At 36.8% G+C, this 17,010-nt stretch overlaps 1 protein-coding gene across 4 annotated transcripts in view; it reads right to left on the bottom strand.

Annotated features, from left to right (window-relative positions):
- TRPM7 (transient receptor potential cation channel subfamily M member 7) overlaps positions 1–17,010 on the bottom strand; it is a 123,227-nt gene that overhangs the window by 23,645 nt on the left and 82,572 nt on the right. For all 4 annotated transcript variants that reach the window (XM_070422982.1, XM_070422992.1, XM_070423002.1 and 1 more), the window contains 6 exons: positions 11,730–11,904; positions 9,897–10,023; positions 8,383–8,567; positions 7,301–7,433; positions 6,022–6,734; positions 3,326–3,387 (listed from right to left, as the gene is read on the bottom strand). In XM_070422982.1, the coding sequence (XP_070279083.1) occupies positions 3,326–3,387; positions 6,022–6,734; positions 7,301–7,433; positions 8,383–8,567; positions 9,897–10,023; positions 11,730–11,904 (1,395 nt within the window). The remainder of the gene's footprint in view (positions 1–3,325; positions 3,388–6,021; positions 6,735–7,300; positions 7,434–8,382; positions 8,568–9,896; positions 10,024–11,729; positions 11,905–17,010) is intronic.

Raw genomic sequence — 17,010 nt, 5'->3', positions numbered from 1 at the left:
CGCGGTTGTCTTTTTCAATCAGGAGGGAGTCTCAAGCTCCCGACTGCTCTGAACTCCAGTTCTAGGCGAGTCTCTGGGGACCCAGACTCATACAGGAGAAATTGGACTGTCTGGCATCGGTCGGAACTTGAGGGCGGCTTTCTCTCAGAGGTACTTGCAGTGATTACCGGGACACTGAGACGCAGGGACTCTTAGGGTAGGACTGAGGATCAGCCATAACTGCTTGCTCCGCCCTATTGACCCCTGAGTTCCCGCCCCACCCAAGCTGTGCTCAGAGGCTTTTGCATATGAAAGGCCTGGCCTTTGCAATCTGAAAATTTCCTAACAAACTGCAGCTGGGTCAGAGAGAACCAGAACTTCCAAAAGAAGGCCCAAGGCCCCACAGCAGCTTGCACTGCTTCACAGCTGGGCTCCTGCTGGGTAGTCTCAGGCAGAGGCTAAATTAGCACCTCCTTAGAGATCCAAGAGCCAGTGTACCCAGTGGTCAGAGTGGGACCATCCAGATTACAACTCCTCAGATCCATAAGGGACACACACAGTGGGCAGACTCAGTGAGCACCAAAGCCCCACTGAAGCAAGTCTTGCCCCAGAAGGGTGTCTCTAGCACAGAAGTTCTCCCACTGCAGACACAGCTGATTCTCACAGCCAATTGGCCTGGAGGTAAATTCCTCCCAGTGATACCTACAACAGTCAAGGCTTAACTACAACAAGACTGTGCACAAAGCCCACAAAGGGGTGCACCAAGAGTGTCCACCTCAGGTAATTGGGGAGGCTGAGCCTCTGGGCCCTATAGGACACCTAGCACACAAAGCCACTCTACCAACACAGGGAAGCATAAAAAATGCGGAGACAAAGAAACAGGTCACAAATGACAGAAATGGAGGAAAGCAAACTACTGGATATAGAGTTCAAAACCACACTTTTAAGGTTTTTCAAGAATTTCCTAGAAACCGCCGATAAATTTAGTGAGACCCTCAAGAAATCTAGTGAGACCTCAAGGTTATGAAAAAGGACCAACTAGAAATTAAGCATACACTGACTGAAATAAAGAATATTATACAGAGTTCCAACAGCAGACTAGAGGATCGCAAGAATCAAGTCAAAGATTTGAAGTACGAAGAAGCAAAAAACACCCAACTGGAAAAACAAAAAGAAAAAAGAATCCAAAAATATGAAGATAGTGTAAGGAGCCTCTGGGACAGCTTCAAGCGTACAAACATCCGAATTATAGGGGTGCCAGAAGAAGAGAGAGAGAGCAAGATATTGAAAACCTATTTGAAGAAATAATGACAGAAAACTTCCCCTACCTGGTGAAAGAAATAGACTTAATGTCCAGGAAGCACAGAGAACCACAAACAAAAGGAATCCAAAGAGGACCACACCAAGACACATCATAATTAAAATGCCAAGAGCAAAAGACAAAGAGAGAATCTTAAAAGCAGCAAGAGAAAAACAGTCAGTTACCTACAAGGGAGTACCCATTCGACTGTCCACTGATTTCTCAACAGAAACTATGCAGGCCAGAAGAGAGTGGCAAGAAATATTCAAAGTGATGAATAGCAAGAACCTACAACCAAGATTACTTTACCCAGCAAAGCTATCATTCAGAATTGAAGGTCAGATAAAGAGCTTCACATATAAGAAAAAGCTAAAGGAGTTCATCACCACCAAACCAGTATTATATGAAATGCTGAAAGGTATCCTTTAAGAAGAGGAAGAAGAAGAAAAAGGTAAAGATAAAAATTATGAACAACAAATACACATCTATCAACAAGTGAATCTAAAAATCAAGTGAATAAATAATCTGATGAACAGAATAAACTGTTGAATAGAATAGAATCAGGGGCATAGAAAGGGAGTGGACTGACTATTCTCAGGGGGGAAAGGAGTGTGGGGGTTGTAGGAAGAGACTGGACAAAAATCGTACACCTATGGCTGAGGACGGGGGGGGGGGGGGGGGGGGGGGTGGGGTGGGAACCGGGTGGAGGGGAGCTATGGGGAGGGGTAAAAAGAGGAACAACTGTAATAATCTGAACAATAAAGATTTAATTAAAAAAAATAAAATAATCTAAGTTATTTATTTTAGTACAATACTTCAATCAGAATGTTATTAAATATACAAATGTTATTATTTGTATCATTAAAATGCATTTGAATCTTTCTTTTATATGCAGGACAATAAGTGATATGTTCTGACAGTAATTACACAATTAACTATGGACATCTGAGGAATAATCACTCTTAGAAACTGGCTATAGATTTGTTTTTCATTATATTTGTCACTTGATTATTTTCACAACTTCCGTTCTTTAAAGAAAGGAGAAGCTTAATACTTCTCTAGTCGTTTTTTTAACCAGTTAACTGCCATGATATTTTGAATTTAATTAGAACAGATCTGCCGCTTGCGTCTATAGATGCTTATAGTGTACAAATGGTTAAAAATACGTCTTTTTTTTTTTTTAAATTGACCTTAGAGAGAGAGGAAGGGAGAGGGATAGAGAGATACAAATAGAGAAATATAACTGATTGGTTGCCTCCTATACACCACCTACTGGGGATTGAGCCCTCAACCTGGGCATGTGCCCCGACCAGGTATTGGACCTCGATGTGATTCATGGCTTGACGCTCAACCTCTGAGCTACACCAGCTGGACCTCTAGTCTTCTTAATTTCCTTCCTGTAATTACGTTATAACCTCTAAGACTCTAAATCAGGGGTCCTCAAACTACAGCCCGCGGGCCACATACAAATACAAATATTGTATTTGTTCCCATTTTGTTTTTTTACTTCAAAATAAGGTATGTGCAGTGTGCATAGGAATTTGTTCATAGTTTTTTTTTAAACTATAGCCCGGCCCTCCAGCGGTCTGAGGGACAGTGAACTGGCCCCCTGTTTAAAAAGTTTGAGGACCCTTACTCTAAATAGTTATGGTTAATTTATGAAAGCAACAAAAACTAATTTTCTGCCAGGAAACACAACTTTTTTGCCAGTTGTTCTCTATATTTTAAAACTTATTTAAGAAACATTTATTGTATATTGTAGTTATGGGCATATCTAACTCCTTATCGCTAGACTACAGGTTGCTTGAGAGCCAGGTTTATGTTCTCATAATCTTCTGAGCATGGGAAAGAGTTGAAGTTTTATACATTTTTGCATATTTGTTAATTGTTTCTTTTTTCAAATTATGTTTAGCTTCAAATATTTGGAATCATCATGTTGATGATGGTCTCTGCTAAATCTATATTTTTACTAAAAAAATGTTTAATTCTATTTTGAACAAAACCCCAAAATAAAATTGAACTATGTTGTTATAAGGATTTACTTACGAATATTTCTTCCTTATTTGAGGTTTCTTTAACCCTCTGTAAATCCATGCTATCTCTGTGTCCTTAAAGAGAGAAAAAAGATTACAACAAAAATTTGTTTTTTTGTTATCTAGCCAAATGATGTTATTGACTTAAGTCTATATTAACAAGTGATTTGTGTTGTTTTTAAGTAGTTTTGATGGCTTTAGCAGTTTGCTGTAGCTCTTTTGATAAATACTAAAAATATTTGTCAAGAAGCTAGAGAAGATGAGTAGCTTAGTTTAGAATAACAGCAAAAGCCAAAGGCCTCCTACAAAAAAAGTTAACATGTGACAGGAAGTGAACTGCTTGAGATATAAAAGGAAAAGGGGAATAAACACTTTTATTATTTTTGATCATTTTTACTATTAATAAAATGTAAAAGTATTATATATAATATATATTACATGTACATATTATAGATAAATACATCATATACATTTATAATATATATTATATATACATATTATATAAATACATATCATATACATAGGTATATAAATCTCCATCCTAGCAGCAATATAGTAGTAACAAAAAAGACTAAAATGTGTTTTTAAAATATGAATTGGGATAAATTTCATGTCAGATTTTATGTATGTTTCTGTACATCCACTGAGAACTCCATGTAGCTAGCAGTAGAGACCAGTATGCTCAATACCTAGATAACTTAAAGAGTTGGGCTTAATTTGCATATTTTACATGGATGTCACATATTCTCTGAACTATTTCTATACATGTTCCATGACTTGGTAAATTTCTAGTCCTGGAATGCTCAAGCAAGTGTCAAAAACAAGGTGACAAAGCCACTTAATGGAAATATTCAAACCTAAAGAGATAGATTCATTCATACCTTAAAACAGTGGTTCTCAACCTTCCTAATGCCTAGAACCTTTAATACAGTTCCTCATGTTGTGGTGACCCCCAACCATAAAATTATTTTCGTTGCTACTTCATAACTGTAATGTTGCTACTGTTATGAATCATAATGTAAATATCTGGTATGCAGGATGTATTTTCATAGTTACAAATTGAACATAATTAAAGCATAGTGATTAATCACAAAAACAATATGTAATTATATATGTGTTTTCCGATGGTCTTAGGTGACCCCTGTGAAAGGGTCATTCGACCCCCAGGTTGAGAACCGCTGCCTTAAAATATTCTGGGTATGGCCACAAACAACCCAAGTTGTTTTCTAAGAACTACTTTGCTAAATATTTTGTGGTGAACATACAAATTACAATCTTTAATAATCTAACAGGAAAATTTTTAGAACAGTATATTCTCACAAACATTATGGACCTAACCAGCTCTATAATGCATGCCCTCCTCACCTTTCCCCTCCATATGGTAGACTGTCAACATTTAAATATGCTTAAGTCTCCATCATCATTAAAACCATAAACATATAAACCACAACAGTAGTTATTTCTTTCTCTTACTTTCATTGCCAACCTTTTTGGAGTTGCCCCACCCGTCACTCTCTTTACATTCCTTCCTCCTATTCATACTTTGTTTCACTATACTCATCTGGTTTCTTCCTCCACTAATTCCTCCATTGAAACAGTTTTCACCAAGATCATTATAAGTTGATCAATGCCTCTCTCCCTCCCTGCTAAAACCAATTAAAAACAACATCAAAATATTCTTCAGTGAGGATTAAAAAACAAAAAGGGCCTGGCTAGTGTGGCTCAGTGGTTGAACATTGGCCTATGAACCAGAAGGTTATGATTCGATTTCTGGTCAGGGCACATGCCGAGGTCCAGGGCTCAATCCCCAGTAGGGGGTGTGCAGGAGGCAGCTGATCGATGATCCTCTCTAATCATTGATGTTTCTATCTCTCCTTTTTCCTTCCTCTCTGAAATTAATATATTAAAAAAAAAAAGAATACATCATTCCTGATGGGGGGAGGTAGAAGAGAATAAAGGACAGATAAATGGTGACGGAAGGAGACTCTACTTGGAGTGGTGAACATACTGGTACAATATACAGATGATGTATTATAGAACTGTACACCTTATACCTATACAACTTCATTTACAAATGTCACTCCAATGAATTCCATTAAAAAAAAGAATGATCACCTTATAATATTTCTGCAAACTTGCTAATATTAGTCTAAATTTATTTCAAAATTAAAAATTTAAATAAACGGACGAATTATTCTTTTTTGAAACGCTCTCTTCTCTGGGTACATATAAACGGGTTGACTATAAGTAGAGTTCTGGCTTTCATTACTGTCCTGATGTAATTATTAGCAGTGTACTCTTTCACTCTTAGAAATGTACAGGTCACCCTACTTATAAGTCAATTCTCTTTTCCAGTTATTTCCAGTCTTCCCTGTACGTCCCTATTATTCCCCAAGTAGCCAACACTTAGGTTCTTTCAATACAGGTTGACCAAATTCAAGAGAAGATCCTCAAATTCAAAAGACAGGGTTCAAAAAAGTTTTCCAAACAATTGTTACCATAGGAAACTGCACCATAGGTATAAATATTTCTCCCATTTCTGTTTCCTTGCAAAAATTTTGGAACCACACTCTATTATTAGATCTATATATACTCCATTTGTCACATGAGTAGTTTTAATTAGCTATTTCTAATTTTTATTTCTAAGGTAATGATTGTAATTACAAAGTACATAATATTGATATACAAACATCACTTCGCCAAACTTACCCACAAATGCTCCAAATTCTATAATATCTCCTTCTGCAGCTTTAGAGCAAACAGTTCCTTGATCTTTGGTTACAGTTTCCAAGTGGCTTTTGCAACTTGGCTGGGACGGTGTACTAACAAAAAGTTTGGTTGGTGGTGATGATAGATGTGGTATACTGTTAGGTGACCTGCCTAACTTATTTTTACTAAATAGTTTTAAGGTTTCTACCCCATGTAGTCTCTGTCGCAGTTCTGGAGGAGAAACAGCACTTTGGAATAAGGCACCACAAGAGGAACCAGCCTCTGGAAAGTCGAATTCTTTTCTCTGGGGTATTAGAGGTAAATCCTGACCCAATAAGTTACATTGGGGATCTTTTTCATCTTTCATAAAAATATTACAAAGAAAAGGATTATTACTTTCAAGACTACTTTGAGGAAGAGAGGAGCTAAGGGTATTTACAACACCCTGCTTTTTCCATACAGAAGGTCTTACGGGACCATCATCAATAAGGTTTTGAGCCAAATGTTTGGAAATGCTCAATTCTCGTGTAATTTCATTGTGAACTTTACTAGCTTCCGAAGCTTTCTGAGCAGTGAGTGTTTTTAATGTATCCACAGTCAGGGCTGAAAGATCTTGCAAATGCCCAATTTGAGAATCTAATGACTGTAATGATCTTTTTATATAGTTGACTCGATCTCCAACTTCTTTCATCTGAATGCACATTTGCTCCACTCTACAAGGGAAAAACAGGCATTTTACAAATGTTGAAAATTAATGTTTTAGAAATTTTTTTGTAACTTCAATAAATTATAATGGTAAAAAAATTTTCACATGCACTCAAACAAGGTAAGTTATAAATAAGGTATGATTATTTATAGAAAGTATACTTTATATTTAAGAAAGCTCCCGTGCCAATCCCATCATAATTAAATACAAAACTTCCATTACCATTATTATATCTACACAAATACCATATGCTTTCATAATATAGCATAGCTGATAGAAACAAATCACTTAAAATAATAATAGTTTTAATTTTCTCCCACTAGTAAAAACAAAAACCATTAATTCTTCTCTGCCCTCATTAACAAGGATCAAAAATAACATAGGACTGACTTACTGACATACATGAAATATTAGAAGTAAAGAACTGAACTATCTCCCAAAATACAATGTAAAACTATTACTAAACTTACTTGTTTGATAAACATAAACTGAATAATGACCATATGTATAAGAGACATAACTATAAGGATCTATTCTGATATATAATCAATTATAACTAAAGAGCTTCTAAACCTTTCAAAAGTGACACGAATTCTCTCTTCACTCCCAGAATTGAATTTGTCATCTTTTTCATTAAAATACATCTCAACACACTGCTCTTCAAAATCATGAAGTTTCTTTTGATCTTCTTCTGTTAAAAAAAGTTCTATGGAAGGAAAAGAAAAAAATAAATCAATGAAGGCTATCAAGATATCAAACTTTAACTCATGAGTCATGAATTACTCAGGGTTCAAAAGCCTATAAGCATCATTTGCATTTTTTTTTCCATTTTATAGCTGTATGTCTAAAGCACTAACAAGTATTTCTGTTTTTTTCTTTATTCACAGTGTGACCTCAGCAGAACAGGTTCAAGTACTTCTGATCTAACGATCTTTCCCCATAAAACACTCTTCCCCAACAATTTCTCAGACCTCTCCCGCACATATACAGGTAGAGGAATTTAAGAACTGAACTGGTAGAACAGAAAGAGATTATAAAATTTTAAACAGTTTGATATGGTAATTAGTCGCATGCAAGTGTACAAAATTTAGTAAAAGTATTGTTTCCAAAGCAGCAAAAATGGTTTGTAGAACAGAAAGTGTTAATGTACACATTACCATTTAAAACAAACTGAGATGCCATATCCAAAAAGAAGTTTAATATTAAATTCATTTTACCGATGTCATATTTTTCTTAAAATTCTGTTTTGGAAAATTCAACAAAAGTTTTTACAGTAACATTAATCAATTAAGTCTTTTGAATAAAATTAACACTTAGACTTTAGGCCCTGGATGGGTGGCTCAGTTGGTTAGAGCACCGTCCTGCATACCAAAAGATTGTGGGTTTGATTCCTAATCAGGGCACATAACCTACGCTGCAGGTTTGATCCGTCAAGGTGCATACAGGAGGCAACCGATGGATGTTTCTCTTTCAGATGGATGTTTCTTTCTCTCTGTCTCCTTATCTATCTCTCTAAAAATCAAGTAAATATATCCTCTAGTGAGGATTAAAGAAAAAAAAACTAATACTTAGCTTATAGGGTATACTGATGAGTGATAAAATGTAAACAGTGGAATAAAAAACAAACAAACATTGTTTTAATATATTTTACTTACTTGGTCCATCTGAAGTCTTATCTTTTTTTCTTCTTTTACATATGCAGCAAAACAGAGAAGCTATATGGCTAAGAATGATAAGTGGTGGAGGCAGAACTGGTTTCTCATGGTAAGTCATAATGAAATGATAACGTTGGTACTTCCATACAATATTGGAAATTGCCTTCACTTGTAAATATACATTGCTTGGATAAAAAAGAATGAAAATTGAACAAACAGCTAATCACATTTTAAATGCTAAAAACTTAATTGTAATTCTGTTCTAAACAAGGATTCAAAAGAGTACCTTACCATAAATAAGACAAAAAGTCAAATGAGGAACCGGAAAAAATACATGCAAGTAGTACAAGGCACAAGGTTTGATATTTTTGAGGATCTTAATTACAAACTCCTCCAAAAATGGGCAAAAAATTATTAAGATGTTAAAATTATATATAACTGACAAAAACATAAGTAAATATTCTATCTTAGTAGCAATAAAATAAGTGCAAATAAAAATAAGATCCTTTTATGTACTATCAAATTAATAACCATTAAAAAAGATAATACCTAATGTTGGCAGATTTGAGGACATGGGCCTATTTTGACTTAAGTAAAAAAAAAGCCCTAAAAATACATATATTGAACAGTTCTACTTTTAGAAAAACAGTCTAAGAAAATACTTAAGGACTAATAAGAAATTTAACCACAAAGTCATTTTGGGAACAAAATATTATAAACAATTGAATTGAGCAATATACTAGCTTGAACAATTATGGTCTATATCATGCAATACCAGATAGCTATTAAAAATAAACAAGAGGGCCCTGGCTGGTGCGGCTCAGTTGGTTAGTGTTGCCCCATGCACTTAAGAGTCGCAGGTTTGATTTCCGGTCAGAGCACATACCCAGATTGTGAGTTCGATCCCTCACTGGGGTGCATATGGGAGGCAATCAATTGATGTTTCTCACATTGATGTTTCTGTCTCTCCCTTCCTCTTTTGAATATCAATTAATACATACACACAAACACACACACAATTTTATTGTTGTTAATCCTCACCCGAGGATATTTTTCCCATTTATTTTTTAGTGAGAACAGAAGGGAGGAGGAGAGACATAAAAAGAGAAACATCAATGTGCGAGAGACATACTGATTGGTTGTTGAGCCAAACTGGGTAGGGCTATATGAACATTATTTTTGAAAAGAAAAAATAGTTCCTATGTATTCATAAAAAAATGATAAAAAGATGTACACCAAAATATTGAGAATGGAATTACTGATCAACTTATTAAGAATCCCAAATAAAGGTTTACATTTATAAAAGAACTGCATGTTGAAAGATATTTAATAAAGTCTCAAATTCAGAACTCACTTAATTTGAAAATGAATGCATTCTTATTTGTAAATTTCAAAGATAATTTTAGTTTAGGCCTCAATAAAATTTTTAGAATTAAAACTTTATTTCCTTCAAACTGAGTAGAAATGTATGCTAAATGATCTCATTACAATAAGCAATTGAATAAAATTCTTACTTGAAAAATGCAATAAGAAGATTGACCATAATGATATACTGTACAAAGAGGTAGACTGCTTGAAGAAATGGAGTCAACCACGTCCCAGGACCACAGATTTCACGGATAGTAGAATCATTTGCACACACTTTAGAAAGAAAATATGTATATACTTAGTACTTCACCAGTAACTGTTTCTAATGAATATTTATGTTTGTTTGGGTAAAGGAAGTTTTGATTATATACAATTCTGTTTTACAGATTCTAGCAAAAGTTCTGGGCAGGCAGCCATATGAACACCAACTTACAAGTATTCCAACACAGAAGAATTTTGTGAGGGATATGGATATGTATTCTACCACTCTATACCAAACAAGGAAATATATTTTTGTATTATGTCTAACCTTCAAGGTAGGGGTTAGCCTGAGGAGCATTAAGGAGAATAAAATTCCCAGATTCAGCCACACTATAACATTTCTATAAGAAAAGTAATGGAACCATAAAAGAGTATGGTAAACTCACAGTCCATTTACAAACATAAATATTACTGAGTTTATCTTATTATGTCACAAGAGAGGGTTTAAGGAGTGGTTCAAATGCCTTTCAAATATATAATGATTAGGTTTGAATTCTTTGCTTTCATTATCCCCACCGGAAATGTTTCTGAAGTCAGAATATAGCTGAATACAAAAATGTGAAGAGCTTTAAAACCAGGCACAAAGTTATTTGAGTAAAATAAAAACAATTTAAGCAGGCAAAGATTAGAAGTACTCATTAATTAGTGATAAATTTTATATCACTCTTAAGAAAGTTTACAAATCTATTTCCATTTTACTCAGATTAATTTGATGGAGCAAACCCAAGAAAGAGAATGCAGGAGACTAAAAAACTATATCCAATGCTTTATAACAACTAAACTAGAGCCACATCAGAAAAAGTATAATTAATGAAAACCTGGAAAGGAAACTAAACAAGAAGTGATTAAACACAAAATTTGACCAAACAGGCAAAATCTCATTGTTTCAACATCTGATAACAACTGATGACCACGAACTGACCATCCCCTGACCTAGTCACCTATAAATAGGTGGGCAGGGAGCAACACAGGTATGGGGTTAGAGAGCTAGAGAGATCAAGAGGGAGCTAACAAGACAAAGATTCTACAACACAGATGTGGCAGTCAGTAGAAGAACATCTCTGAAAGTTGGCTGCATCACCTATGTTAACAAGTTATTTAGCCCAATTAACTAAAACAATCCAAAAGTAAAAATAAAAATTTATCACCTAAATCCACCATGATTGGTCTAAACTAATCAATACAACCCCATCACCACTGCCCTGTTTCAGAGCAATTGAAATTGAAGAGCATTTGAGCCAGTGAGATAAAAGTACAGGTACAATAGGGGCTTCTGGAAAAGGGATTTTCCCCCTAAAGAGTACAATGGAAAACAGTATCTCTTCCTGTTGCTTGTTACATAGTCTCATATTCATAAGGGAAAGTTGTATCAATCAGACACTATGACTACAAAGCCATGGGAGGCAAGAGAACAGATGTCCTTAGCTATGAATTAACAACCCCTTAAGACCATTCTACCTCTGAACTTTGTTATGCGAACTAGTAAATATCCCTATTATATAAGCCAGTTTAGGCCACACTTTCACAATTTATAACTAAACAAAAACCTCTATAATACTTTTTTTCAATTAATTTTTCTTTGTTTCTAATGGGATTTAACTAATGTATTATGCGAAGAGTTAGGCTGGTAAGAGTTCGAAATATGTAATATTACTATAATGCAGTTTCCTACTTTAAACATAAAATAAAAAGTCGAATTTGTAAACATAAATCCTTACCATCAATTTCATATGCGTAAACTTCACCAAAAATCATCCAGTATGGATGAAAAACTATATCTTTAGCAAGAGTCCAAGATGGTGCTTCATGAGGATAAAGTATTGCTTTTCTGGGAACACCAAAACTAAGTAATACAAGAGCCATAATCACTACAATGTAGAACATATTGGCCACCTGTTGAAAAATGAACACTGTTAAAACATGGAGTTTAAACACAATGACAATATTCATCTTAAAAGTTTCTAGTGTTCTAATAGATAACTAAAATATCTGAGTTTCTTTTTATTCCCAATATTAGCATTGGAAAAAAATCTCATTACTATATAAACCTTAACCAAGTAGATTATGTAAAAAGTAGAGGCCCGGTGCATGACATTCATGCACAGTGTGTGTGTGTGTGTGTGTGTGTGTGTGTGTCCCTCAGCCTGGCCTGCACCCTCTCCAATCCGGGAAGCCTTTGGGGATCTGGCCTAAACCGACAGTCAGACATCCCTCTCGCAATCCGGGAATGCTGGCTCCTAAAGGCTCACCTGCCTGCCGGCCTGATCGCCCCTAACTGCCTCTGTCTTGGCCCCTGCACCTGGGACCGGGCTTCCCTCCCTCTGGCTGGCCACAGGCACCTGGGACCCGGGTCGGCTTTGCCCGAGCCAGCTGCTGGCGCCCGGGACCGGAGGCAGCTTCACCCAGGCCAGCCGCAGCCACAGGCACCGGGCACTATGGGCAGACTCGCCTAGGCCAAAAACCGACTTCTGTGCATGGGCCACGAACTTTCAATCGCACTGTACGTGCGCGCCTGCACGTCGTATTTTGTCGAAGAGCCACACTCAAGGGGCCAAAGAGACACATGTGGCTCTCGAGCCGCAGTTTGCCGACCACTGGTCTAGACACATGGACAGATTCAGAGAATCAATTTCCATAAGTGCTCTTTTCAAAAACTGCTGTTTCTATACTGAAAGTGCAGACTCTCTTTTCTACTCCTAACTGTCCTTTGCCCACTTCACCAAAAGAAAAAAAAAAAGCAAGCATACTCATTCATATTGAACTCTAGCATGGTGCCTTGTTCTGGGCTATAAAAACCTCGTAAGAACTAAAACAAAACTACAGACTGAATTATCCATATGGATGTTGAAAAAATAAATGATATTAATATCTGGCTAACAATTCTGCTGGAAAGTTAGGTAGTTTGCAATATCAACAAATTAAAAAAGAGACGAATTGAACTATATCACCTAATAAGTCACTGAAAAATAATAATTGTTATTAAATCACAATGTGAATTTTGGCATTATTACTCAGAATTCAAAGAATTAAATCTATACTAATAAAAGGGTAATATGCTAATTAGACTGGATGTCTTCCAGACGTCCTTCCGGACAAAGCCACAGTGGTGGGGGTCAAGGCAGAGGTGGTTAGGGGGATCAGGCCAGCAAGGGAGAGCAGCTAGGGGTAACCAGGCAGGCAGGCAGGTGAGTGGTTAGGAGCCAGCGGTCCCGGATTGCGAGAGGGTGCAGGCCAGAGTGAGGGACCTCCCGGGCCGCTAGTACTATAATAAAACTTCAATTTCTCTCTACATATTGAGGTGCACAGTACGTAGCATTTACATCTAAAGAAGTAAGTGTTGTCTCATTCTAGCAATACGTAATATTTACCACAAATAATCACCTACTGAGGGAAGCACCATACAGATCAAGAGGCTATATTTATATTTATAAATCTTTAGTTTAATCTATTGTGAAGCAACAATTATTGCAATACATCAACCTAAAAATTATCATAACATTTTCCTATAGTTTTAAAAATAAATATATAGTAAGAGTAAAAATGGAACCAAAAAACATGAAAGCTAAAGAGGACAATAACTCTAGATTAAAAGGAGTAATTATAAAATATTTATATATAATCATTTGATCCTTCATCTTTAAAATTGTTAGATTTGTCAATAAGTATTCTTATTAATAGTCTGTGACTTGCAATCAAAGAGTCCTAATACCCTCCAAGATTCTGTTTTCTTATTTGTAAAACAGTGAGAGGATAACTGAGAGAATGCATGTTCTCAATGATCAAAATATTGAGATAAAAGATATTAAAAGGCAAATAATTCGAAACATTATTCATGGTGTTTGATATACTTTGGGATCCAAACATTCATCTGTAGTATTTTTTTTTGGAAAGTCCAAGTCTAAATTCAAAAAACCCAAATCTGTACTGAACTACCATAAAATTATTCACGGTCTATGCTGATCTTTCATAGAGATCTCTACATTTCATAACTTTTACTTTTAAAAAAAGTCTTTATTGTTGAGAGTATTACAGATGGCCCTTTACCCCCCTACCCCCATTGCTTCCTCCACCTGGTTCCCACCCCACCCCAGGCCTCACCACCCTAGTGTCTGTGTTAATCTCTTTGGTTATAGATCTTTGGTTAATCTCTTCCAACACCCCTCCACCCTGCCCTATGCTATTCAAACATCTGTTCCATGTTTCCATGCCTCTCGTTCTATTTTATTCATCAGTTTATTTTGTTCATTAGATTTCTTCATTTGATTTTTAGATTCAATTGTTGATACATACATATTTATTGCCATTTTATTGTTCATATTTTTTATGTTTCCTCTTCCTCTTCCTCTTCTTAAAGAACACCCTTCAACATTTCATCTAATACTGGTTTGGTGGTGATGAACTCCTTTAGCGTTTTCTTGTCTGTGAAGCTCTTCATCTAAAGACCTTCAATTCTACATTGTAGCTTTGCTGGGTAATCTTGGTTCTAGGTCCTTGCTACTCATCACTTTGAATATTTCTTGCCACTCCCTTCTGGCCTGCAAAGTTTCTGTTGAGAAATCAGCTGACAGTCGTATGGGTGCTCCCTTGTAGGTAACTAACTGCTTTTCTTTTACTGTTTTTAAGATTCTCTTTGTCTTTAAACCTTGGCATTTTAATTATGATGTATCTTGGTGTGGGCCTCTTTGGGTTCCTCTTGTTTGAGACTCTGCCCTTCCTAGACTTGTAAGTCTATTTCTTGTACCAGGTAGGGGAAGTTTTCTGTCATTATTTCTTCAAATAGGTTTTCACTATTTAAGTTATCAATGCTCTCTTCTTCTCTGGAACCTCAATAATGCGAATGTTGGTATGCTTGAAGTTTTCCTGGAGGCTCCTTACACTATCTTTTTCTTTTTGCTCTTCTGATTGGGTGTTTTTTGCTTCCTCATACTCCAAATTGTTCACTTGAGTCTCGGAATCCTGTAAATTACTGAATCCCTGTACATTATTCTTGATTAGTGCTATGTCATTCTTCATAGTTACTGTATCTTTTTTCATGCTGTTCAGTATCTTTGCTATCATTATTCTGAACTCTATGTCTGAGAAATTTCTTACCTCCATTTAATTTAGTTCTTCTTCTGGAGACTTCTCTTGTTCTTTCCTTTGAGGTTTTCTGTCTCCCATTTTGGCTGCCTGTTTGGTTTAGGTATTTGCTAAGCCTCCCTACCTCTAGTGCCAGACAGTATCAGATGCTGTTTCTGACTGGCCCCGAGAACGCTGTTTGCAGCGATCAGCAATTCACAGCTTGTGGCTCCCTTGGCTGGGGCTCAGTGCCTTTGGAAATGACCAAGATGTGCACCAAGATCTGCTTTTCCTAGCCCTGGGCCCAGAATTGAATCAGGCAAAGTCTCAAAGCCTCCAGAGACCTGCCTCTGCCTGCAGTCTGATTGTAATGTCTTGATTTGGCTCAGGTTATTGACCACAAGGTGGGGCAATGGCTTCTGCCTGCAGGCTGATTGTCATTCAAAGACGCCTAATGGGCCTCAGAAACTCCACAGGGTGGGCAACTGCCTCCTCCCCAGGTTAAAACCACCTGAATAGCAAAGGTCTTCTGCAGAAACATGTTCTTGGCAGTGAGAAAATGACTCAGCACAGGAAACTGAGGTGTCTGCCTTCTGAGCTCTAACCCCAGAGCCCCCAACCCTGGCTTCTGCTCACACAGCTCGTCCACTCTGCTGTCCCTCTGCTGGAGCACAAGGTGAATGGCTGCATATGAAATTTTATGCGTTGGGCCTTCAAGAGGGTGTCTGCATTTCCAGCTGTCTCTCCCTTGGAAGATAGCAACCCTGCTGCTTTTCATAGCCAGATGTTATATGGGCACCTTTCTCAGTTCTGGTGTTCTGGGTTGGGGAGCCCAGTTTGGGGTTTAGAACCCCACAGCTGAGATATCCCTCCTGAACTTCAGCTGCTATCTGTGGGAGCCTGGCCAGTCCTTTTACCCCTCCAGACTTCCTACCAGCAATCCAGTTTGTGGTCTCCACTTCCCGTCTTCGATTATCAAGGTTCTCTTCTGGTGACTTTTCAGGGTGGTGTTTTTGTATTTTAGTTGTAATTCCGGTTTGGTCCTAGGAGAGTGTCAGTGTAGTTTCCACTTACTCCGCTGCCATTTTGGAATCTCTCTGTTTTGGAGACTGAAGTCCAAGATCAGTGTGCCAGCATGATTGGGTACGGGCACTCTTCTGGGTCACAGACTTCATGCTGTGTCCTCACATGGTAAAAGGGCCATAACTTTTTTTTTTTTAATAGCAAAAGGTGGAAATTTATTGAGAAACAAGCACAGACTCCCACATGGGGAGGGGGAAAGAGTCCCCACCATAACTTTTTACATAAAGTCTATCTGACAATCTTCAATATACTTGATCTAAATTTAATTAACTAAAAATATTTGAATATTCTAAGTTGAGAATTTCTAGTTGGAGTAAACGGAAAACATTTACTGTTTACTGTATAATTTTCATTAGTATGAGCTCTACTAAAAATGTCTACTGTGAGAAAGGTTTTTTCCATTTTAATCTCTTATATCTTCGAGTTTTCAAAACTATTTTCTCTGATAACAAATTCCTTGCTCAGGAAAAATTCCTACCTGTTTTCTAAATTATTTTCAAATATCATAGTCTTTGTGAAAGCCTTCATGACAGAATTTGCTACTAGCTCTACAGTGTTCACACTACAGGTTACCGTATCTTTCTGTACTGGCTGATGGAAGGTGGATCTAAAGATCACGGATAAAGAAAAAAAATGAAGCATATATTCAAGCTCCCTATAACTGAGATGGAAAAATTGGTAGGAGTGTTGAGAGTATATTAGAGGCAAGATTTGGAAAGATATCCAGATAGCTGCCCTTACTCTTAGCTTCCTCTACTTTTCCCACCTCCATCTTTTATTATGGCTGTCCACTTCTGTGCTTCCTACACCTCCCATTTACTGTACATTACCACTGAATTAACCCAATAGCATTAAGTC

Source organism: Myotis yumanensis, unplaced genomic scaffold (genome assembly GCF_028538775.1).
Source record: "Myotis yumanensis isolate MYYU_CA2020_CCGP unplaced genomic scaffold, mMyoYum1.0.hap1 SCAF_1, whole genome shotgun sequence".
NCBI lineage: Eukaryota > Metazoa > Chordata > Mammalia > Chiroptera > Vespertilionidae > Myotis > Myotis yumanensis.
This window is presented reverse-complemented; position numbering and strand designations above follow the sequence as displayed.